The 24,125-nt window shown below is 41.4% G+C and overlaps 2 protein-coding genes across 2 annotated transcripts in view; one reads left to right on the forward strand and one right to left on the reverse strand.

Annotated features, from left to right (window-relative positions):
* Positions 1-2,530: 2,530 nt before the first annotated feature.
* Positions 2,531-4,160, reverse strand: LOC117005470 (basic salivary proline-rich protein 2-like). Its single transcript, XM_033077100.1, has 2 exons — positions 4,130-4,160; positions 2,531-3,795 (listed from the first exon to the last, which is right to left on the reverse strand). Exons 1-2 carry the CDS (start codon positions 4,158-4,160, stop codon positions 2,531-2,533), a joined length of 1,296 nt encoding a protein of 431 aa, XP_032932991.1.
* COL1A2 (collagen type I alpha 2 chain) overlaps positions 3,995-24,125 on the forward strand; it is a 38,753-nt gene continuing 18,622 nt past the window's right edge. Inside the window, exons 1-25 of the mRNA XM_033071651.2 lie at positions 3,995-4,245; positions 6,483-6,493; positions 7,113-7,130; positions 7,812-7,847; positions 9,476-9,559; positions 10,813-10,869; positions 12,583-12,627; positions 12,723-12,776; positions 13,072-13,125; positions 13,497-13,550; positions 14,064-14,117; positions 14,395-14,448; positions 16,127-16,171; positions 16,375-16,428; positions 16,535-16,579; positions 18,639-18,692; positions 20,026-20,124; positions 20,209-20,253; positions 20,363-20,461; positions 21,038-21,091; positions 21,191-21,298; positions 22,109-22,162; positions 22,265-22,363; positions 23,210-23,263; positions 23,634-23,732. Coding sequence (XP_032927542.1) covers positions 4,176-4,245; positions 6,483-6,493; positions 7,113-7,130; positions 7,812-7,847; positions 9,476-9,559; positions 10,813-10,869; positions 12,583-12,627; positions 12,723-12,776; positions 13,072-13,125; positions 13,497-13,550; positions 14,064-14,117; positions 14,395-14,448; positions 16,127-16,171; positions 16,375-16,428; positions 16,535-16,579; positions 18,639-18,692; positions 20,026-20,124; positions 20,209-20,253; positions 20,363-20,461; positions 21,038-21,091; positions 21,191-21,298; positions 22,109-22,162; positions 22,265-22,363; positions 23,210-23,263; positions 23,634-23,732 — 1,500 coding nt within the window. The 5' untranslated portion in view covers positions 3,995-4,175. The remainder of the gene's footprint in view (positions 4,246-6,482; positions 6,494-7,112; positions 7,131-7,811; positions 7,848-9,475; positions 9,560-10,812; positions 10,870-12,582; positions 12,628-12,722; positions 12,777-13,071; positions 13,126-13,496; positions 13,551-14,063; positions 14,118-14,394; positions 14,449-16,126; positions 16,172-16,374; positions 16,429-16,534; positions 16,580-18,638; positions 18,693-20,025; positions 20,125-20,208; positions 20,254-20,362; positions 20,462-21,037; positions 21,092-21,190; positions 21,299-22,108; positions 22,163-22,264; positions 22,364-23,209; positions 23,264-23,633; positions 23,733-24,125) is intronic.

The raw sequence follows: 24,125 nt of genomic DNA on the forward strand, positions 1-24,125 counted from the left end.
TCCACTCTGGTGAGATCCCACCTCGACTACTGTATCCAGCTCTGGGGTCCCCAGCACAGGAAGGACATGCTGGAGTGAGTCCAGAGCAGGACCACCAAGTTTATTAGGGGAATGGAACACCTTTTCCTATAAGGAAAGATGAAGAGATTTGGGTTTGTTCAGTCTGTAAGACTTTGGGCTGACCAAATTGCAGTCTTCCAGACTATTTACAAGGGCATGTAGTGACAGGACAAGGGGAAAGAGAAACTGAAAGAGATACATATTTCAGAGTTATATATCTCTGAAAGAGATATAGAGATTATATTACATTCTGAGAAAAAATTCTTCACTGTGATGTGGTGGGGCACTGGAACAGATTCAGAGAAGTTGTGGATGCCCTGTCTTTGGAAGTGTTCAAGACCAGGTTGGCCATCCAATCTGGTCTAGTGAAAGGCGTTCCACAGTAAGAGGATTGGAACTAGACAGTCTTTAAGGTCCTTTCCAACACAAACCATTCTATGGTTCTGTGATAATGGCCCAGTGGTTGGATGGTAAGTTTTGAAATAGCACACAGGGAAAATGCTTTCCAGTGTATATATTAAAAAGTTACAGTTTTCATAATTTTTGATCTGTATTCTGATGATTTTTCAAAAAAATGAGAAATAAATCTGTGTTGATATCACTCCTCTCTTTTAAAGCCTGCCCTAACAACAAATCTTGCAGAGGATACTTTTTTGTTATCATGAAAGTTTCAATTTAAATTGTGCTATAGGCATTACTGGCTTTAGTAAGAAATAGTTCATTTAAACAGGTATGATCCAAAGGGAAAAAGAATTCTTAGATGTTTACTTGTTTAAGCTGGCTGATCAAATCAATTCTGGTATGCTAATGGCTCCAAAAGCTTTCATATTACTTCTGTTACTTCAGAAATGCTTGTACTAGCAATGGCATTTGCACACTATATTTTATGGAAAAAGTATTTCTGAATTCACACTGTAGAACCAAATATAGAACTACCTTTTTAAAGAAATACATTTTTTTCTTTCTCCTAAATTTCTAAGATTATTTTTGCATGCTTAAGTAGAGAAGATAAGCACTGTAGCCTGTCTTCACAACAGAAACTGTGACAGTGCCTATATGACAGAGATACCTTGCAGGAAGATCAGCTTTAATAGGCCTTTGTCAATTACCCTAAAATCATTTAGTGTGGCTTGAATAACTGCTGATACTAGAGGAAGAAGACATTCCACTCTTTCTTTCCTCATCTTGCCTTGAAATACGAAGACAATGGATGACTGAAAGTGAAGAAAATGGCCCAGGGCTCCATAGGTTCTGAAGGTCAGATATGCATCTCAGATTGTTGTGGCAAAGGCTGTCGACCCTGGAGAACTTCAGTTATGGATTTTTCACCATGGTGGATTGCTGCATGGATGGATTTCAGCATGGAGGACATGGGAAAACAACCATATCAATGGATTATTCTTCTGTATTCTTCTGCATCTCTTTTTTTCTGTCCATATACAGCAACCCTGAAACGGCTGGAGCATACAAGAATTCATCTCTTTGGAAGCCTGAGAAGTCTCATACCATCTCAACTATTTTTGTGTGTTGCTGAGCTTCTGCCTCCGTGTCTCCCTCAGCCACCTGCCTTATGGGAGACACGAGATTGAAAATCCATATCTTTGCAGGGGTTTTCTGTTCTTTGGGAGCTTGTCCTTCCTGTGTGAAACTTCAGGGTAGGATGGATAGGAAGAGTGACTTAGTTTGATTTGGCCAGGATACATGTGCCTGCATTCTTGCCCCTTCCACATATATCATTAATAGAAAAGTGTTATCATTTATTGAAAATGAGTGTAAAATAGGTTTATACATACACAGTTAGAGCAGATTTGTCTCAGAAGTCTCTAATTGCTGTTATAATCAGTCAATAACTACTATGCTGATGCATCAGAGTCAAAATAAAAACTGGCTATAGAGTCAATGATTGACTTCAAGGAATAAGTTTTTAAAGAAAAACAACTGCTCACTGAAAGTGGTATCAGGAAATACTTGGACTTGAGCCACAGAGCTTTGGATTTACAATAATAATAATAGTAATTTATTATTTTAACTTGTTTGAAGCTCACTGAGCTACTTTAGGTTTATGCTGGTATAAACTTTGAAGTCGTTATCTTCACTGTCCAGGTTAATTTAAAATCTTTCTTAGTCTAAACTGATACCATTCACATGAAAGATAATTTGAAATAATACTCATGTACCGTTTATTCCATATAGTTTTATTACAATGTTTCAATCACATCATTTGTTGTGCTACCGTTTTGTGGTTAGACGCACTCCGCTGGATCACCTTTTCCTAATTCCTAATGGATTTTCCTATCCAAACTGCAGCCTTTTCCATTCCGTCGGCACTTTTGATAGCGAGGAACTGTCCTGTCCGCGGAGGCAGCTTCAGGCAGGCTGTCCAGCCGGGAGGGGCTGGACACGCGTGGATGCGAGCACAGGGATGCTGCTTTGGCGTTGGCAGTGCCCCCGAGACACTGCGGGTCCCCGCTCAGGTGCACACATCATGACCCATCTTTCCCACGCTTTCCATACTCGTGCCCCCGACGGCAGCTGATGAATACGGGCTAGATGCACCGCCGGCACATCCCCTAAGACAGGCTGAGGGCGAGATGACCCTCTGGGCTGCGGGGCGGTCAGGAAGGAGGCGGTGCCGAGAGGCTGCCGGGACCCCCTGCTCCCTCTCCGGCTCTCCCGGAGGCTGTCGCAGCTCGCTGCTGTGCCGGGGCAGGATCCGCCCGTTCGGCGATCCTGGGGGAGGGAAGGGGAGCGAGGACAGGCGCCCTCCTCGCCTTTTCCGCCCCCATCCTGAGGCGGGGCTCCGATCTGCCTTCGCCGTTCCCTCTGCTCGGGACTCCCTCCGGCGAGGAGGGGGCCTGGCGGGGGAAGGCTGCCCGCCTCGGAAGAGCCCCTGGGCGGGGAGGCGGGCTGGGCCGGCTGCGCTTGGGCTGCCCGGAGGCACCACGTCAGCTCCCCGCAGCCGGGGGGCCGCGATGGGCGACCCCGAGTGACTGCAGCCCCGGCCCGGGGCAGAGCAGCGAGGGGCGGCCGGGCCTCGGGGGCACAGCGCGGGCAGCTCCTCTCGCACCCACCTCGGCCCCCTCCCCCGCGAAGGGAGAAGCCGTCTGCCGGGCAGACGTGGCAAACAAGCTTTCCCCCGGCTGGGTGGGCGGGTGGCCGTGGCCAGGGGGAGCTGCGGCAGTGCCCATCCTCCTCCCCGCGCCCGGAGAGTCCCGTCCAGCCGGCCGGGAGGCGGGGAGCGCTCGGGGCGGCGGCCGCAGGGCTCCCCGGGCTCCCCTGCACACACAGTGCCCGAGCGGCCGCCACCCGGCCGGGGATCCTGGTAGGGGAACCTGGAAAGGCTCTGCCCGCGCCCTGGACGAACGGGGCTGCTTCCCCGGGGAGAGCGAAGCGCCGGGACGGGCTGAGGGGCTGTGCGTGTCCCCAGCACTCCCTGTCCGCGGGGAAACGCCAGGGGCGCGGAGCCGGAGTGACCGTGACAGAGGGGTCGTGCTAGAGGGTCCGGGGATGCGGAGAGCGTCGCCTTTTGCCTTTGGTTGCAGTGGGGCTGCGGAGAGAGGCTGAGCTGGGATCCAGCCTCCCCCCGGCTGCCCCGGCCGCCTCCCCGCGGGGCGGGAGCGCCGCAGGCCCTGGACAGCTCCCGCTTTGAACGCCGTCGGGGCGCTGCCAGCCGGCGGCCCGGCCACGCTCCCGGCCGCGCTCCTTGAAAAGCGGGCTGAGAGGGGCGTGGGACGGCTGAGAGGGGAAAAAAAAATAAGAAAGAAAAGGGTAAAAAAAAAAAAAACGAGACGACGAGTCAGATTTTCCTTCCGAAAGCCTCAGTGTCCACGTCCTCAAAGCATGGAACCAATTTAGCGTGGCCGCCCCCCCGGCGCTGCCGCTGCCAAGGCTGCTGCGGAGGGCTGGGGACGCGGGGCACGTCACGGGCTGGGCGGTGCCGGGACCCTCCTGCGGTATAAGTAGGGCGGATCGGGGCTGGCTTAATTTAGCGTCCCGGGCTGCAGGTTTCTGCTAAGGTTGGGGTTACTCCTCGAGACTGTATGCCTGCGTCCCACAGGCGATAGCTAACCAACCGACTCGGCACCACAAGGAGTCTGCATGTCTTGCAACTAGACATGCTCAGCTTTGTGGATACACGGATTTGGTTGCTGCTCGCAGTAACTTCATACCTAGCAACAGGCCAACGTAAGTGTTTTCCGCTTGTTTGTGGCAGGGGTGGTGGCAGGGGTGGCTGTCCGGCTCTGCGCTCTGTGCTTTGTCCCGACGCCCGCCCCACGCACGGCAGTCTACGGGGAGCTGCCGCTTCCCATGCGATAGAGACCAGCTCATAAACTGCCACCTCCGTCCCAGATCAGACTCTAGATTCTTTCTTTCCCTCAGAAAAAGATGGCAAATGGCCAACGAGATCCCCCTCTACGAGGAAAAAAAAAATTAAAAAAGAAAAAAAAATTTTACAACGGACCAGGTCCCCCCCAGACATAGGACAAAAAGCCTCACCTCCAGCGCAGACGCTGGGGGCAGATACAAATGCAGGCTGGGAGGAGAGAGTTTGCGGCGAGCAGAGGAACCCAGGCTGTACTTTTGTGAGGCGTGAGGCGCGCTTTCCGCAGCAGGGAGCGGGGGCAGCGGAAGAGCGGCGGCTCCTCCATCCCTCCATCCAGCCATCTCTCCATCCCTCGCTTCCCTGGCTCCGGGGCTCCGCGCGCGGGGCGCCCCCTGCGGGCCGCTCGGGGCCGGCGCGGCGGGCGGAGCCGCCGCGGCCCCGGGAATGCGGGAGGGGAGGAGGAGGCGCGGGGCAGGGGGAGGCAGCCAGGGAAGGAGCACTGCTCCGCTCCGCTGCCAAAAGGGAGCGCGGCTCCCCGAGGGCGCAGTGCAGCTCTCCGCCCCTCGTTGGATGAGGATGCAGTGTCCCCTCATCGCGGTCAGCGAAGCGCACACACACACTCACCCCGCACACTGAGATGGGAGGGAGGCGCGCTCCGTCACTCGACTGGGGGGAAGCGGAGCCTTCCTGCCCTGTGAAGGGCCCCCCGCGCCCCTGGCCACCGTGGCTTTGACCCAGGATTTGGCCGCGTTCCAGGGCGGAGGAGGGAGGGAGCAGCCGTGCACTGCCCGCCCTTGCCGCTGGGAGCCCCCGGGATGGTGCCTGTCCCCCGGGATGGTGCCCCCCGTCATGATGTCCCCCGGAATGGTTCATGTCCCCCGGGATGGTGCCTGTCCCCCTGGATGACGCCCCCCGTCATGGTGTCCCCTGGGATGGTGCCTGTCCCCCGGGATGGTTCATGTCCCCCGGGATGGTGCCCCCCAGGATGATGCATGTCCTGTGGAATGATGTCCCGGGACGGGCATTCTGGGGACATGCCCCCAGCCCCGGTGACAGGAGCAAAGGACACGGAGCGGTTCGTGTGCGCTCCACGAACCGGGCACCCCGCGCTTCCCGCAGGGAGTTCGGGTCGGCGCCGTTGTCACCGTCGCCTGCGGGCAGTAATGGCTTTAGTTCGGGGCTGGGTTAGCACAGGCTGACTGCGTGTACTGCCGCGAATTCCGGTGCTTTCAGCATTTCAGCCGTTTTTCTGGACTGCACCAATCATCCGAATTTAGTGTGATCGTGCACTGCCAAAGTGACACGTTGTGGAAAAACATCCAACAACCTGGTAGTTAGTGGTAATGTTAAATTGCTGGCATTCAAGTGTGGTGTGAGACTTTTACTTAAGACTATTTTTTTTTAAGTACAAATAGATATTTTTAAAATTCCTTGAAATTAAGAAACTCAGAAAATTTGTTTCTCCAAATAATGAAAAAAGCACATACATTAAACAGTGCATAACATACAGAGATAGTTACTTGCAATGTGGTGTTTGAAAACTTCAAACTGTTCCCGTCACACAGTTTTACAGGAAAATATGGAAAGAGGAATGTTTGGCTAGAACCTTTCCCCATAAAAAGTGGGATTAGGCCATTTGCCTGAAAATCTCAGATTACTTCTACAATTTAGTATCTTCATACGTGTCAGTCTGTCTGGATTTATTAATCTCTTGCATGAACACATTTGTGGAAATACATAGGTGGGGGGTGTTCAGTGGAAATATGTTGAAACATATTTAGAGCAGGTTTATAGCTGATACCTGCCATTTTACTGTATCAGCCATATTACTTGTCTTGATTTAACCAGAAAGTCCATTTTGCATTTGAAATACATGACAATTTCACCCATGAGTCTTCCCAGCCTAAGATAATAATTTTAACAGTAAGAAATTACATTAGGAAAATGTTTATTGCATTTAGGAAATCAACAAAATGGTGTTTGGAATAAAAAGAAGCAAATTTAATTTTTAATTTAAAACAAATTTTAAATTTACAACTTGCAAAATATTTTAATCCCTGCTCTAATTATCTATTTTTTTTCTTTCCCTCTCTTTCAGATGTGAGCGAGGTCAGTATAATTTTTTTATCTAAAATGTAACACTCCAATTAACAGGCTGGGCTTTCTTGTTGTGGCAGTATTATTTTCTAACATTCATTCCCAAGAAGTGGTGATTAAAAGCTGAAGGCACTGCCTGGAAAGGTACCCACCCCAATTTCACAAGTGGGACGGCCTTTTTAAGAGACTGCCTTCATAGGTGTAGAGACCATGAGGAGAAAGTAACGGAGCAGTGCTCTTTCGACACTGCACCTGGCACTTTGGATTGGAGACAACTCTACTTTAAAGCCAGTTCTACAGTCTAAATTTCATTTCACAGTAGGATTATGAAGGAGTTCAGGTGTGACTTTTTTTTTATTCTAATATATTAGACTGTAATAGCGATAAAATTTTCAGTCTTCAACATAACATTTTAATATAGTTACATGCATCTTTGATATGTATAACCTCCTAGCCTTCAAAGTAATTTTAAATCATAGGGCATAGTTAATTGCATTGAGAGAAAATAAATATATTGGACTGAGAAAAAGTATAGTTGTATAAGAAAATGAGTCTGTGCATTATTTTAGTTCAAAATACTGGCAAAAATTGTAATTATTTTTTTTAAACTCTCTTCCTTATTTTTTTCCAGGCACCTGCAGGGCGCAAGGTAAGCATTTTTATTTTTCTTGTGTGGAAATGAATATGATATCAGGTAGTCTTCAGCAGATTAATATTTTGTTGAATATTAGATGAAAGGAAAATTGACTACACTGCTTATTTTCGATGTTCTCTGAAGATAGCAGTAGCACTGAGATGAATAGGTAGGAAAAAAAGGGGAAATGATCAATACATTTTAACACCAGGGTAAATTCAAATATAGAATTAAAGGTGCTTTACCTGTGGGCAGAACTAAGCCTAACAAGACCTAAATGGCATCAAGGTATCATTCTTATTTAAACAGAATTCCTTTGTAAAGATTTACTTAGATTGAATAGTACAGTAATATCCACACAGGTCTAAAAGGCTAAATTGATTCTATATTATCTCTGAAAGTCACTACTGTTAAATTAGAACTAGTTATTTCATAGAAACAAAGCCCAGTTTTGCAAGTACTTTTGTGATCTGTGCAGTGACACTTTTAATTCACTCAGCAGTGGCAGTGGCTAATCTATTTCCAGTAGATTGTTGTAGATAAAATATACTGTCTGTGAAAAATAGCTGTTGGACCTGTGTGTGCAGCCTTCTTTTCCTTTTTAATGTACACTAATTATTCTTAATGTATCTGTTTCCCTGTATTTTCCTGGAAAATTTCCACAGTAACTCATTGAGTGTTATTTTCTTCTGGCAGGGCCCTAGAGGAGACAAAGGGCCACAGGGAGAAAGGGTAAGGAATTAGATTGACATTTACTTGTGATCTTTGAACAGCTGTTGTTGGAAGACCTCTAGGAAAAACTAATTTTAAGCATTGCTGTGAGATTAAATTATTGTATCCATAGAAGCTTGCATGTACAATTTCATTAAAAAAAGAAACCAAATTACCTATGTACAAAGTTCAGCCTAATTATGGTCATTGTGCCTGAGCAGATGTGGTTGAGATCATAGGGCAGCCTAGTTCTTCAAGTGATGATTTGAAAAATGTTTTTCCAGCTGCTCACAGTGGAAATAACACATAGGAATGCAGCAGGAAAAGTTGACATTTAAGCATGTAATTTGAATAATATGGTGTATGGGTAAGCTCTCTACATACAACCTGAATAGACTAAGCCTGTTTTGAAGGTAATTCATTATCTGTGCTTCCAACAATGTTTTGGAAAAGCTCTTTTTTTGGTAGCTAGGCATTTCCTATCTACCTTCCGCTAGTCAAAATGAATGTTATACTGAAGGTGACTCTACTGTAAAAGTAACCATGAATAAGGACAGTTGAATAATTTAACTGTAATGTTGATTCGTATTGCTGATATCTGCTTTCCTGCATCATTGCTGCTTTTTGTAAAGTTGTATTCTGAACTTCACATATTTATCTGGGTTGTGTGTAGTTATATGTCTTTTCTTCTATCATCTCAAAGTGAAAATGCTGTACTACTGATGAGGGAGCTCTTGAAGATTTCTGAGATCATAGTGTGCTGACAAAAGTAATGGAAATTATTAGGAAGACTATATCAGTGTAGTAAGCTGGATATTTGCTTTAGGCTGTCACTAACTAAATTTGTTTAATTGAATGAAATGCTTTCTTTGTTCTGAAGGCAACAAGCCTAATTCTGCTCTTTTAGAAATCAATTTATTATGGATTTCATTAAGTACTGAACTGGGTCCAAAAAACTCAACAAATTAAATACCTTACATCAATTGCCTTGATGCCAAAACTTGACCAGCTTTGTGTACTGAGGATGAAAGAATGTAAGGACAAATGTTACTGGACTGAACACGGGTAATTTCAACCTGTTGTAAGAAGTTCTGACAGTGGTAGCAGACAGACCCTATTAAAAATCTGTAGAAGAACACTGCTAAATTTTAATTGGATTTGCAATTATACTGGGAAATTGTGTATACTGATTAAAAACTGGTGTTGGGCTTACTCTGGATTCATGTTAACTCGTATCAGTAGGGCTGAACTTTTCTAATCCTCAACTGGTCAAATTTTAGGCTCTCACTAATAGGATCTGCCAGGCTGTGTGGGTCCGCATGGGTCACTTGGGGTTCGTAGGTCCAAAGTTTGTCACTTAAGAGGAAACTTCCCAATTTGGACATTACACTTTGGTAGCATAAATCCAATATTACCCTCATAAGTCTTCTCATATACAAAGCTCCAGTGCGTATCTGATACAAGCAAGGTAACATAAAATCAGACTATGTTTATTTTCTCAAGTTAAGCATTTATTGAAATTATTTATTGAAATATGTAGCAGTGCTGTAGGGTGTTCTGTAGGTGCTCAGTTGTTAGTGAAGTTACCACATCAGAGATTTCTTCAGGCACTTCTAATTTTCACCGTATAATTCTCTTTTCAACCCTAGGGTCCACCAGGTCCACCAGGCCGAGATGGTGAAGATGGTCTACCAGGTCCTCCAGGGCCCCCTGGTCCTCCAGGTCTTGGCGGAGTAAGGCATCCAAACTTTCTATTACCAGAACTCATAAGCTGGGCTTTGGGACCAAGATGAAATTTATATCTGCTGGAAAATACTGTTGTTGAATTGAGTGAAGAGTGGAACAAACATTCCCTTGCAAACCATAAGAAATTGATGGTCCCAGTTCCAATGAAACCCTCCTTGTGGTGTATATATTCCATGGAAAATTTGTATTCCATATTCAACAGGGACTTAGAAAGAAGAGCAAATCAACCCTGTTATTTAGCATTAAACTTACACAGTGATAATGGGTTAGGCATCAACTAAATGAAACCAGTGCTGTTAGGTAGATGAGGAAAAGAAACCTTTGTGGCTGGATTCAAGAGACAGCAACTGTATTGGAATAGGCGAAGAAAATGACTCCTTAAACTAAAAATCAATTAAAAGTTCTATAGAATTTTAGAGTATTGTCCTTTAGAAATTTTTCTTTTTATCTCTGTTCATACTGTGGCACAGTAAATGGGCTGTTGCGTGCACACTTTTTGCACCAGTGTTCATCATGTGCTCTCTGCAGAGTGCTGAATTTAACTCTTTGCTTGATATTAGCTTGCATAGGGAGCATGAAGACACAGACAATGTTATATTAATCAAGTTTATTAAATCCTTCTGCATGGAAGAATACTCTTTTGACTTCAATGTGAATAGCAATACTTTATTTTGCTAGTTGCAAATATCAAACTGCTTTTATTTTTTTTTTAATGTGTTAATGAAACAAGAAAGAAAAGGGGATTTGATTGTGTTGTGGAGAATATTTTTCTATTTTGATAAAATATCAAAAATCCATTGCAGTGTTTCTGAGGCTGCATATTCCTCAGATGTTTCTGAAACTGAAGGGCCCACTTAATGCAATGGCTGATCAGGGCTGGTACATGAATTTTACTTATGCATGTTTTTTCACTGCTTTGCTTAACTTCCCTCATTGGAAATTAGGTAGAATAATATGAGAGTTTCAAGAAAGTTTTCAATTTTAAATGAGCACTGAATTTACATTCCTAATTTTCAGTTCACACTATTGAATCACTTCTGCAGGGATTCTTTTTTGGAAACAAGTGAATAGAAATGCATTTATAATAGGGCTATATTTACTGAGTTATATGTGTGCTGGTTTAACAAACCTCATAGCAAGTATAACAAATCAGATGATATTTAGATGCAGAATGTTGATTAAAAATAGTTTTTAAAGTAAATTTTTTCATATTTTGATGTCAACTTTTTATTTTCTACAGAACTTCGCTGCTCAATATGATCCATCTAAAGCAGCAGATTTTGGCCCAGGACCTATGGTAGGTATATGACATAGCACTTGATAACTCATAGGAATAATGTGTTTAGGATTTTTCTTTAATTCAGTTCCATTAATGGAAAAAACAAGTGTTAATATTAGTAGTTTGATCATATATTGACTCAGACTGGATACTGATCCTTTAATATACGATGATGGTAAGTGTTTTAAATAGTCTGAAGACTTAAAATATGGTCTTGGACCTGTATATTTATCTTGAATATAACATTGCTGGGACTTGTGCTTTAATCCTGTTTGTTGACCATGCTTTTATGAGTCAATGAATCTCATAATCTAATGTTAGATAACACATGTGCTTTGATAACCCATGTGTTTGCTTAACCCATATTGAGTGAGGAGATTGTGTTTTAGGAATGAGATTAACTGCAAAGGAGACACAGGACTAGAAAGCATCTTGGCTCCAGTTGGTGATGATTTTTCCTCCATGGCTGTGCAACTCTTTTGATATCCTTGAATTGCCCAGGTTTTTTAGGAAATTGGCTGCTGCATTTGGTTCTCAACATCTGAATGTTAGTACTTGGTACTGTAAGGCTGCTCTGAGGAGGACTCTTTATAGCTACTATGTACAAATGGAATTTATTGCCACTCCATATGAGTTTCTGAGCCATCGTTATGTTAGCAAATATTTTCCGTGTACATAGATAGCAGAATAGGGGTTAAATTCACCACACACGCTGACATCACCGTGCAGCTGATGGGTGAGCAGCAGGATGAAGGAGGACCAGGACTATTCTGGGTCAAGCTCTTGTATCCGCTTCCAAAAACAGCCTAATATTAAATGGATTTTGGAAAATACTTTCCCATCCATTTATTTATGAAATACAGGAAAATAGGATTACTTTTAATCAAGTTCTGCCCTCAGTGTCTGATGATTAATCAGAAAACATAGATGAGGATTAATTTGAGGTGTCACTATTTCTATGTTCCAATTTTTGGGTCAGTTAGGTTCATTTGACAGAAACAGCAGTAGAATTGTGAGCAAGTTTTAAGTTTCACAAATAATATGTAAAAGATCAGGATCAGAAAAGTAAGTGTAGAATATAATTTGTGAAGAAATTCACAGGATTTATGCAACACATGTCATTCAGACTGTCTAGAAACCGTTATTTTCTTTGAATTACTGCACATTTTCATATCCACGATATTGCTTTAACTTCAAGAGGAAATGCCTGTAATTAATGGGAATTTATTCATCTTAATAAAAGGTTTTAGGTCTTATGGGAAAGCTACATAAACCACTAAAAAGTTGTCATATTATTTTAATCATGTAATAAGAAAATCTAAAATACTTTCTGAGAAAGCTTTAAAACCCATTTAAGACATAATTATTTCTGTTGAAACAGCTCCTAAATCATTTGTTTGGCCTACAGAAGTCCAAGTTAAAATTTCAGTTCACCACATAACAAGCCAGAATAGATTAAGAAGATGAATCATAAAGTTCACAGCCATGGGGGTACATTTCTAATCATCCCACTGGATTCTGTTCTGGTTCCTTGCATTAGAACATGTTTGCACTTGGACTGCCTGTGCAAATTCATGCAGTTCTCTTAACTCCCTCTAATTTTATTTGAGTATTGCACAATGAAAACTGTGATGCTAACCAATATTTTAGGAATGCTGAGAATTCGTGCTATAGATGAGTTTGTATAATTGTGATTTTTTTAAAAAAGGTCTTGTGATTTTTCATTGCTAGGGTTTAATGGGACCCAGAGGCCCACCTGGAGCATCTGGACCCCCTGTGAGTACAGTCTTCTCTCTCTTACCAATATTGACATCCTGTGAAATTACAAATTATCTTCTTTGGAAACTAATGGTATTTCCCTCATTTTCTAGGGTCCTCCTGGTTTCCAAGGCCTTCCTGGTGAGCCTGGTGAACCTGGTCAAACAGTAAGTACAGGTCACACACAGACACTGCTAGCATTAGGAATAGCACACCAAGGAAGGTTTGTAATGCTTAGGCCCGTTTCTCCTATCCACATGCACTTCTCTGAATGTTTGGATACTCCTGCTTGATCCTGTTACAGAAACAGAGCTGAACTCTCAGATTCAAGCTCTCTCCAATTGGAATCACAAAGTGCAAAGTCAGTTAAGCTCCACCTACACCCCAACTCCAGTCAGAAGACAATGGGAAGATGTATATGAAGACTGATGCTTTCAGTAATTCTCAGTTTATTTTTAACAGGGTCCCCAGGGTCCTCGTGGTCCCCCTGGTCCTCCAGGAAAGGCTGGTGAAGATGTAAGTGGTTATTAAATGTTTCTCATCTCTTTTGGGGTGGTGATTCAACTCTAACAACCAGATTAGTGTTAAGCTAAGCATTCTATTGGCCGTTTTTTTACACTGTTAAATAAATAAACCCCTGAAATAATTATTTTATGGTACAAGAGACGCAATATGCTGGAAAAGCACAGAAAGTCAGATAACATCCAAACTACTCCAAATACATTATTTAACTTCCTGAATACAGGGAGAAGAAAACTTAAAGAATCCCCCTGTATTTATGGAAAAAAGAGAAGCCTTGCCAATGTATTTTCCTTTTTCATAATGGTTTTGTTGTTGTTTTATAAAAGAAGCTTTCCTTCTCAGTGCATCTTTATTGCATTTTTTAGGGTCACCCTGGCAAACCTGGAAGACCTGGTGAGAGGGGTGTTGCTGGCCCTCAGGTGTGTAGTGATCCACTGGATAAAATACAAACCAGTTCACTAATCAATGAAACCTAACAGCCTTTCTGAAATTCACCACATTAACAGTCTAGTAATATTCCTTATATGGATTAACACAATTTCAGCCCTCACCTGCAGGGATATCATATAGTTATGTTTTTATTTTGTTTCCCTACCTCATTCCCACTAAAGATAGTAATAAGTAGCAGAATTGGCATTGTGAGGAGTTGCACAGAAGGTAAGCAAGCACCTTTGCATAGAAAGTTTAAAAAGGTGTGCTATCACATTCTAATGCATGAAATTTCTGAGATTCAGAACTGGAAATATCAGGTTGATTACTGTTAGTCTTGAAACAAGTCTGGTCCTAGAGGTTAGGGTCTAGATTCTATTCCTTACTTGAATAGTAATGACCCAAATCTACTTGTTAATTTTTTGGAAAGGCATTCATCATCTTTTCTTTTAACTTCACTGTATAATATGAGAGACAATTATTCATGTGCTGTGTGTTTTTAGGGTGCTCGTGGTTTCCCTGGAACTCCTGGTCTGCCTGGCTTTAAGGGAATTAGGGTGAGTACATATATACTTTTGCCTCAATATTTAAGATTAACATCACTGCAGCATACTGAAAACCCATGGGAATCCTCTGAAGGTGAAGAGTGCATGAACCTCTTCAAAGTTTTTAATATTGACTGATATGAAAGACAAATTATTTCTGAAAAAGCAGAAGATTATATTAGAAAGTAATTTTGTGTGGGAGGAAGGTTTTATGTTATAAGACTAAGAATTTACATATGGCCATTTGAGAGAAAATATTTATCAATATTTATTTTTCTACTCAATATAGGGACACAATGGTCTGGATGGTCAAAAGGGACAACCTGGTACTCCTGGCAACAAGGTAAAGACAAAATCTGAAAATGTAGGATGCATTTGTAGCTCTTCCCAGCAGAAGACATGTGAAAGCCCATCCAATCAGTCTTCCATGTGCCATTAAACATTGCCCATCTGCAGTAATCTAGAAGTCAGTGGATCCATGTAGAAAAAATACATGCACCTTGTCATGAGACAACATTCCTGGGCTTTGAGCCCTCAATGAAGTTGTAAGCAAGTTAATGGTATCAGTGAATAAAGGCTGCAGAATTTGGCTCTTAATGATTGACTATTCAGCAGCACTTCAGACTGATTTTGCTATCTCTGCTTCTCTGAATTGTATTCTACATTTGGGCAGGTTTTTGTAAAGCATGCTAGAATGAAAACATCTTATTTTTCTACAGAACTCTGTTTTGTGAGACATGGTCAGTGTGTCTTGCTAAAAATTTGGAAACATGCAGTGCTTCTCTGAGTTAAGGCTATTTGATCCTCACAGGCTTTTTTAAATTTTTATCTTCTTCTTCTTAGTGCACATTTGAACAGTAGCCTTAAAAATACCACCTTAAAATATATCCTGAAATATAGTCTAACAACATCTATGGTAAACTCTTTGTCTTTTAGTTTTTTCTTCTCCCATTCCACCTCAGTGCCTAATATCAGTGTTCTTGAAAAGTTCGCTATTGCATCATTGTGTTATAGGGGAATCCTGACTGATTCACAGGAGATTTGTATTCACAGACTTCAAATATAACAATGAAAAACTCGAATACTAATTCTCCATCTTGCTTGTTTCTTAGAGCTTAGCACTACTTGGTTGTAGGGTTTTTAATTATAACATGGCATTCTTCAATATCACTGCAAGTTGTTAACCTTCAGAAAAAGTATAAATGGCAAAGTCTGTCCAGTCGTTGGAGATTTAGAGCAGATTAAGCACATAAGCAATGAATGGAAAAATTACTATTAAGAGTACTAGAAAACACCACCATATTAAATTAAGGTTGTTCATTACATAAAAGTGCTGAAAGCAGCAGTGAAGGCAGAAACTTACTCTCTTTGCAGAGTTTAAGACTAGGTGCATTCAGGTATGTTCAGGATACAAGTGCTCTAAGACAAATCTTGTCGCTGTAGACCAGCCTAGACCTGTTGAGAAGGCTGCTGAGAATACAGTATTGAAGGGGAAAGAGCTGTGAATTAATGGCTGTTACTCAAATATTCAGTATTATTGGCCTTAAGTTAAAAATATCTGAGGCAGATTCTTATTTTAAGCCATTTTAAGAGGACTTTGTCAACTTATACTAAGGCAAAAGAAAGTGTCATTCTGCTTCTGCTCTAGTTAAAAAACAGCTGCTGATTGATCTGGATTTGTACTTGACTGGCTGTCCAGATCCAATCCCTTAAATGTCTACTACAGAGTAAACGTCAGCATAAAGAAAAGGGATGAAGAAAGCTGAGCAAAAGTCACAGCTTTCTCTGGCCCACCCCTTCTAAAAGGATTCCATCTGTCTGTGTTCCAGTCTCTGCACCCTCAGGACTTGATGTGCTATTATTGCATAGGGTGATGCAGAAACATGGACAGTGCTGTGTTATAAAATGCTACAGAAGACACAGACAGTGGGATCCAGTAGCTGAAAATCCCTCTGATAGTTAGACTATCTGTCCAAAGCATCCTTTAAGTAACTCAAGCCTCCATACTTTCTTCTTCATAGGGAGAGCCTGGTGCCCCTGGTGAAAATGGTACCCCAGGACAACCTGTAAGTATTCACTGCTGCTGTGGGAAATTATACTCGGATAGATTTAGTTCAGCCAGCATTTTCTTTAATATTTGTCATTATTGACACTCCAGATACCTAAATATTCTAATGTAATAGTAATATGACTTAGCAGAGTTAAAAAATCTCTCTGTACTATGTTCGATGAAAATATATAAATGAGTTAATCTAATTTTTCTTTCAAGGGTGCTCGTGGTCTCCCTGGTGAGAGAGGAAGAGTAGGTGCCCCTGGACCAGCTGTAAGTAGCTTCCCATCTGTCTGCCATCATGAAAAAGCCACTTACTGTGGCTTCCTCTGATACCTAGTTCTCTTTTCAAACTATTTACCATTTTCTTTCCTCACAGGGTGCTCGTGGAAGTGATGGCAGCGCTGGCCCCACTGGACCTGCTGTAAGTTTCAGTCTTGCTTTTTGACAGCCTGGTTCCATTTAGGCTTTGTGCTTCTCTTCCTGTTTTTAGAGGATTTCTTGGGCTTTTAAGAAGTTGATTGCATTCATGTTTTTAACATAGTTCTTTGTTTCTTATCAGACCATCACAGAGAGAATTAGTGAAACATAAACCTTTTGCAGACAATATCATGAGAGCCTCATGATTTATATTAAACACATCCATGTCAAAGGAACCAAATATTCTCTTGTTTGCACTGGTGATTTCATGAGGAGGTTTTCCAGCACTTCTCACTGGGAAATACCCAGTGCACAGAATTCTCATTTCCAACAGTCTAACAGAATAATTCTCATCCAAAAGCTAAAGAGACTTTCTGCTTTTTAACAGATACATACCATGCATGTGTTACAGATGGTTATAATTATATATATCCTGTAAATTATATATGCACAATAGGACATAGCTTTGCACCTGCAGCATTGTCCTATCAGCCTAACAGGTCTAACCTGTTTCATTCACCACTGATACAATTCATCACTGAGTTGTGAGCTACTATTGAAAAGCCAGCAAGGTCCAACTCTCCTGATCTGACTGGTAAACACTAACTAGTCTAATAAGAGCTACTCCAATACTGATGTTTCTGTTTAAAAGGAGTTAGCATTGCCATAGTTTACCCCTGACTTCAGTAAACCTCATTTATCTCAGCCACATAAATGTGTATACAAGGATATAATTTTGAAACTGTGAAACAAATCTGGAAGACACTAGAACAGTAGTAATAACAGTTAACAGGTTTTCTTTAATTCCCACCTTCAAAACTTGAGTCTATGATGAAGCTGTACTTGGTTCTGTTTTGCCAAAGTTGATTTTAATACCCCTTGTCACTTCAAACAGCAGTTGTGCTTTAACAGAGTAGAATGTAAGCATGGCTGTGAATTTCTCTTGAAGTATTTAAGAGTATTTTAAAAATACACGATTGAGCAGTTAAATTGCAGGCAAATAAAAATCTTGCAGCTAAGACCTGATGTAGTAGAACCAAAACATTTTAGCTGAAGACATTTTGAATGAAAGCAGTTGAGTTGCTATAGGAAAAATGTCCTGAAGCTGCTGATTGCATAGGTTGTATTCACAATGGGCACAGTGCTGCATTATGTCTCAGTGTCTGTCCCAGGCTGAAGTTATTTTTCACATACCTAGGTTATAGTACCTTAAATACTCTGCAAAGCAGTTATTAACACTCATTTTTTAAAACTAAAAGAGAAATAATGTTTTATCTTTCTTTTCACTAGAAATTTAAAATGCAAAAAAGTCATTGCAATGAAAATTCAGGGAGTTTATTATTTCAAACATATCCTAAAGGGCATTCAGTCTTTTTTTTTTGGCTTATACAAAACTAGTGACAATTCCAGGTACCCCCTTTATAACACAGTAGGTTATAGAATGTCTGAAGCCAATTCCTCTTTGTCATATCAGCTGACATGTTTTATTACCTTGGATTTATGAGGCAATTTTGTTATAAGTATTTCTATTTGAAAGATGTTAGCTCACAAAAATAGATCTTGAGTCCCAATATCAATTAATGAGTTGGAGTTTTAATTAATAATTGAAGAAAAACTATCCCTTTTTACTTGTAAGCATTAAAAAATTAAGGCTGTGAATCCATCAATGTATTTTCTCTTGTAATGTCTGGTACGTTGGAACTTTGTCCCAATGTAACTATAAATCTCACAGCAATAGCTAAACAGTAGAATCAGTCATCTTGCCTTGCATTTGCCTGCCTCTGCTCATCCTCTGGTCTTTCTCAGGTGTTTGGCCTCGAGGCAAAGTTTTGCCAATTCTTGGCTTAATTTGCACTGCAAATGTTTAAGCATTGACCTGGCTCTTAACTGTTTGTAGTGAACCAAATCTGTCAGTTTGGAACTGCAAAAGGCAACTAATATGCTGGGGTGGTAATGTGTGGAATAAGTAAATGTGCATTTTTTTAATCTGTTTACTTCAACAAGCAAGATGTTTCTGTTGTCACTGGATTCCTTTACACAACTGTTTCCCTTTCACTTCCCAGGGCCCTATTGGTGCTGCTGGCCCTCCAGGCTTCCCAGGTGCTCCTGGTGCTAAGGTATGAACTTCTGCTTTAACTGGTACATTTGATAGTGAAGATGAAATGCTCTAATCAGAGCTTCTAGGCAGCAAAAAAAACCCAAAACACAAAACCCCACCCTCTATGAATTAAGAATGTTTTCTTATTAGTTAATCTAGGAATTCATCCTCATCCTGTTCTATGTTTGGAGAACATCAGATATGAATACTAATTTAAAATACAGCATGGACTTCACACTGATAACTGAAGCTGGACAGGTTCAGGACACATAACCCTTTTGCTGCTTCCTATGTGGTGCACTTATATACACTTTCCAAGGGTGGCATGAATCATAATAAATAAGAAATTGTGCAGGACAAAGAAGCTGCATTTGAGTATTAGGCTATTTCCAGTCTAAGTCCCTGAAATTACAATGCAGAAATTGCATTAAAACTTTTCAGGTTGAGGTCAGTACCATTTTGCTCTTGCAAACTTTAATTTAAATTATTCATTTTATTGCTCAAATCTTAGCATTTTTTACCTGGGTAAGAGCCTCAATATTTTGAGTGTCCAAGAAAGGAGAGAATATTTGAGGAAAGAGTATTGCATAGATTTTATTTACAAATTTTGCTCACCATTTGGCACAAAATCCATGTAATTCTGTGTATCAGACAAAACATAATCCACTTTTAGAAGAAAAAAAAAGTATTGTTTTCTATACCCTTTAATTTTAACTGCAGGGAAGATGTGAAAAAAAATGAGATCCCATTCTGGTTATTTTTTTCAAAAGGCAAGAATTTTGAAAACCATTAAGTCTTTGGTAATGCAGATGTAAGCATGGTTATAGCATGTAAGAGAAGACTGTCTACATATCCAGGGTGAACTCTGACTGAACTGCTGGAGAGAACTTGTCATTACATTCAGGTTCTTGTAGTCAACTTAGGGAATACAACCTTCTGAAAATAAAAGCAAGAACCTGATCAGGCATAATTTTGCATTTTGCATCTATGCAAATGGCATCTGAAAATACAAGATAATGGCCAATTAGGTCTCAGGCACTGTGGCACCTCAGGCCAGTTTTGGAGGCACATGGATGCAAATGAGACTGGAATTCTAATTCTGATTTTTTTGGTCAACCTTCTGGGTAAGCATCTGTTTTTCTTGTCTTAGACATTACCTTAAATGGAGCCTAACTAGACATCCCAACTTGATTGCCTTTAAAATCCATTAAAAGCTCTCAGCTGCTTGGTATCCTGGCCTCTGAAATGGGAATATGCAATGATTATCTTAGTGCCAGCCTGATACAGGATTGCTTCACTATTGCCATAAGGATGTGTACACTGATAGGGGATTCTGTCCTTCTCTCCAACAGGGTGAAATCGGACCTGCTGGCAATGTTGGTCCTAGTGGTCCTGCTGGCCCAAGAGGAGAGATTGGACTTCCTGGTTCTAGTGGTCCTGTTGGCCCTCCTGTGAGTAACTTGCTAGACTTTATCTATTGTCAGATGTGTGCACTTTTGATTCTGAATTAACCAGTATTGCTATCCTTTTAACAGGGCAACCCCGGTGCTAATGGTCTTCCTGGGGCTAAAGGTGCAGCTGTAAGTACAACTACACTGACACATGTTTGCTCTTAAAAAACCCCAATTCAGTTCATGCAGCAGAAAAGACAATGGATTCACAGTACCTTTTTCCTCCTCTATTGGACAGGGTCTTCCTGGTGTTGCTGGTGCTCCTGGTCTGCCTGGTCCCCGTGGTATTCTTGGTCCTCCTGGCCCTGCTGGTCCTAGTGGTGCTAGAGGTCTTGTTGTAAGTGATCTCCTATATTGCATGTATTTTAAAATCAGACACAGGGTCCACAGTTGTAAAAGATCTCCTCTGGATACATTTTTGTTATAGTGCAGACATGTTTTCTTGATGCGCTATAATTGAACATTGTAGTTAATTTCTGTGTCTCATTACTTGCTTTAGATGCTGAGACTGAAAAGGTTCGCTTTGCACTCCCTGTGAGTGCTAAGACTCAATGATCCTTGTGGGTCCCTTCCAATGCAGAATGTTATGTGGCTGTGAAGCTGTGTCCATGTTGATAGCATTGAGATGTGGCAGCAATCTCACTACTGGGCCCTCAGTGGGTATCCTCAGTAGAGGAATCAGCCCTAAATTTGTCCTTGTTCAATACTGTCATTTCTAAGCATCTTTAACATCTTTGGTTTTGTGCCTTTTAAGTCAAAAATATAGTCATACTCATTGACCATTTCCACAATAGAGGCAGACATGCCATTAGATGATAAAAGAATTTTTTGATTCATGAGTAAGCTCTCTAGATAGATGAGAGATTTTTGGAATGATGCCTAATTCTGCCATCTCTTTTTTTTTGGGCTCTAGGGTGAACCAGGCCCTGCTGGTGCCAAAGGAGAAAGTGGTATGAAGGGTGAGCCTGTAAGTATGGCAAAATGTGAAGGCTTTTTCAATCAAAAGCCTGATAATATCTGCAACATGGCGTCTGATATCTTCTTTTTCCCTGTTTGTCCAAAATAGGGTGCTGCTGGACCTGCTGGCCCTCCTGGCCCTAGTGGTGAGGAAGGCAAGAGAGGCAGCCCTGGTGAGCCTGGCTCTGCTGGTCCCCCAGGCCCTGCTGGTCTGAGAGTAAGTTTTCTTTTCATGTTCCAGACATAGAAGCAAAAAGGAAAGTGGAAATCAATCTACAGTCCCACAGGCAAATTTAAAAATTATGAGTAATTAAATTTACATTAATGCTGCTAAACAGTGATAATTTTAAATTCTGAGCCTTTTAATTAATTGGAACCAAACCCATTTTTGTTTTGCATTAATGCTTATGTACTGTGTTATCCCTCAACTGTTTAGAGACTGCTTTGATTTATCCACTATGTAATATTTAGTTTGATTACTCCTAGAAGTTCGTGATGGGATTTAACTGCTTAAAACAGTTAAATGGGCTCACACATAATATAGAGAAAAGCTTTCAATTCAGTGTCTTCAAGGATGCCTAGTAAACTTTTCACTGGGTGAGAAAGCCCCTCCATGGATTTCAGGGGACATGTAACTTCATGAAGGAAAAGAATTCACAGGAAAATAATAAGAAAAAAGGCAGTGCTTCCCCCAGATTTTTTTTTTTTTGGCAGAGATAACTCAGTCAGTAACTCTCTACAGGGAAGGTGGAATTGTGTGGGGCAGGCTGTGGGATCCTAGCTGCTGGCTAGAGCCACTATCCGTTACAATGAGCACTGAGAATGATACAAACAGATTAGAATTTAATGAACTCTACAGGAAGTGAGAGAGATTTCATTCACAATACCTGAGACGTGTGTTTAAAGCTGCACTTATCTCAAATTCAGCAGACCTGCTTGGAAGGCTGAAATCTAGTAGGCACTATACATCTCATAGGAACAGATTTATTTCTTTCCCTTTCTTGATTTGTTTTGTGTTGACTTGCAGGGTGTACCTGGATCTCGTGGGCTCCCTGGAGCTGATGGCAGAGCTGGTGTCATGGTAAGACTTTTGTCTGGGTGACTATTTCTGAACCACCTTTTATATACAGATGTGTGATGCTTTTTGCTACCTCTGCCTAATTTTACTTGTTTCTTTTGGTAGGGACCTGCTGGTAACCGTGGTGCTAGTGGTCCTGTTGGTGCTAAGGGTCCTAATGGTGATGCTGGCCGTCCTGGTGAGCCTGGTCTTATGGGTCCAAGAGTAAGTTCGAACTCTGGATTAAGTTTGAACTAGACCATAGAAAGAAAAAGACTTACAATTAATGGACAAAATTATTTGGAAATCCAGCTGCAAAAATTCAGCACGTGTTAACCACAGTTAGGCCATTTCCACCACTCATCTGAAAAAACCCCATTAGGAACCATTAAGAAGCATCAAAACGTTTATTGAAATTAGTTACTTTTGTTGGGGTAGCATTTGATTGCCTTGGGAGGGACCACTGTCCTCTTGCACAGGATACTGCATTGTCTTCTGTAAGGGGTTCCCACTTGTGGTTTTTTACAGAATGTGGTCATTATGATCACAATTAAGTTGTGTCTTCTCTTTAATGAACTGAAAGGAAAGTAGACCCTACTAAAATGATGTGAAATGGCTGATCTCAGTTATTTATTTTTTATTTTGCAGATTATTTCACTGAAAACAACCATTCACTTTTAGTGGTGTTGGCTGCAGCCAGATTATGTTCATCTCATTACATTTATACTCCTTGTTCTTTCTCTTCCTACCCTACCCTGTGAAAGTTTGCAATGCACGTAAGAGTATTAGGCATTTGCAAACATTGAAACATTTAAGCTCTCCAAAGCAGAGCTTAAATTAGTTTGTCTGAGTAAAAGAGGTTGAGGATGTTCCCTGTACTGATTTTCAACTGGCATGGGAGCACACACCACCAAATTAACAGTCTGTGTGCTTCAGGTGGAAATGTGATAGCACATACAGTCCTGTTTAAACAGTGTGCAGTGATAACTGGGCACCTGTGTGTGTGCATGCATGCATATAGAAAAAATGGTGGTTATATGTTCTAAAAGCATGAAAATTTTCCTTTCTCAGGGTCTCCCAGGTCAGCCTGGAAGCCCAGGCCCTGCTGGCAAGGAAGGTCCTGTTGTAAGTGCTTTTTTTTATTCTATTCCCCCATTGCATGGGCAAGAACGAAGTACAATTGTATAAAGCAGATATCTCAGTGCTGAACTCTAACACAGCTGTGAAAAAACAGCAAGATTTTGTATTTAATTATTCAGAAGATCAGTGTGAAGCTTCCTATTCATTTCTGTGGGTCTCAGATCAGGCTTGTGTCCTGGAAGGGGAAGAAGAAATACAGAGTTCTGCTAAAAGTAGAAAAAGGGAGGGATGCATGAGCATGCGATGTATCAACAAAAGTTAAATGGCATTTGCTTCCTGTCAGTACATGTTTCTCCTAAAACTGAACTCTAATTAAATTACCTAAGCCATTTAATAGTATGATTTCCTTTTCTAGGGTTTCCCTGGAGCAGATGGTAGAGTTGGGCCAATTGGTCCAGCTGGTAATAGAGGTGAGCCTGGCAACATTGGATTCCCTGGACCGAAAGGTCCCACTGTAAGTACAGTACTATCTAAAAACTTTAGAATAGAAACTTTCTATTACATGAAAGTATATCCAGACTAATCTGTAGGGTCCCAACTCTATCATTAATCCAACACATCTCCCCATATCCTCCTGTGCTGCTCATTGGATGGCATCTGCTTACATTCAAGAGTTCTGTTTCAGATTATTTTCCAGTTATCTAAAATATTATTAAAGAAATGAAAAAGCAGTTTAATTAGTTTAGGGATATTTTTGACATTGAAGTGATTAGAATAATATATGTCTATTTTATGATTTCAGCATGTCCATTTTATCATTTCTGTATATTCACATCTGTAAAGTTCTGTCAAGTTTGGCCATTTAACCAGTTCCAGAGTACTGTTACTTATGGAGCATTAGCCAAAG

This window comes from Catharus ustulatus, chromosome 1 (assembly GCF_009819885.2).
Source record: "Catharus ustulatus isolate bCatUst1 chromosome 1, bCatUst1.pri.v2, whole genome shotgun sequence".
NCBI classification, from domain to species: Eukaryota; Metazoa; Chordata; class Aves; order Passeriformes; family Turdidae; genus Catharus; species Catharus ustulatus.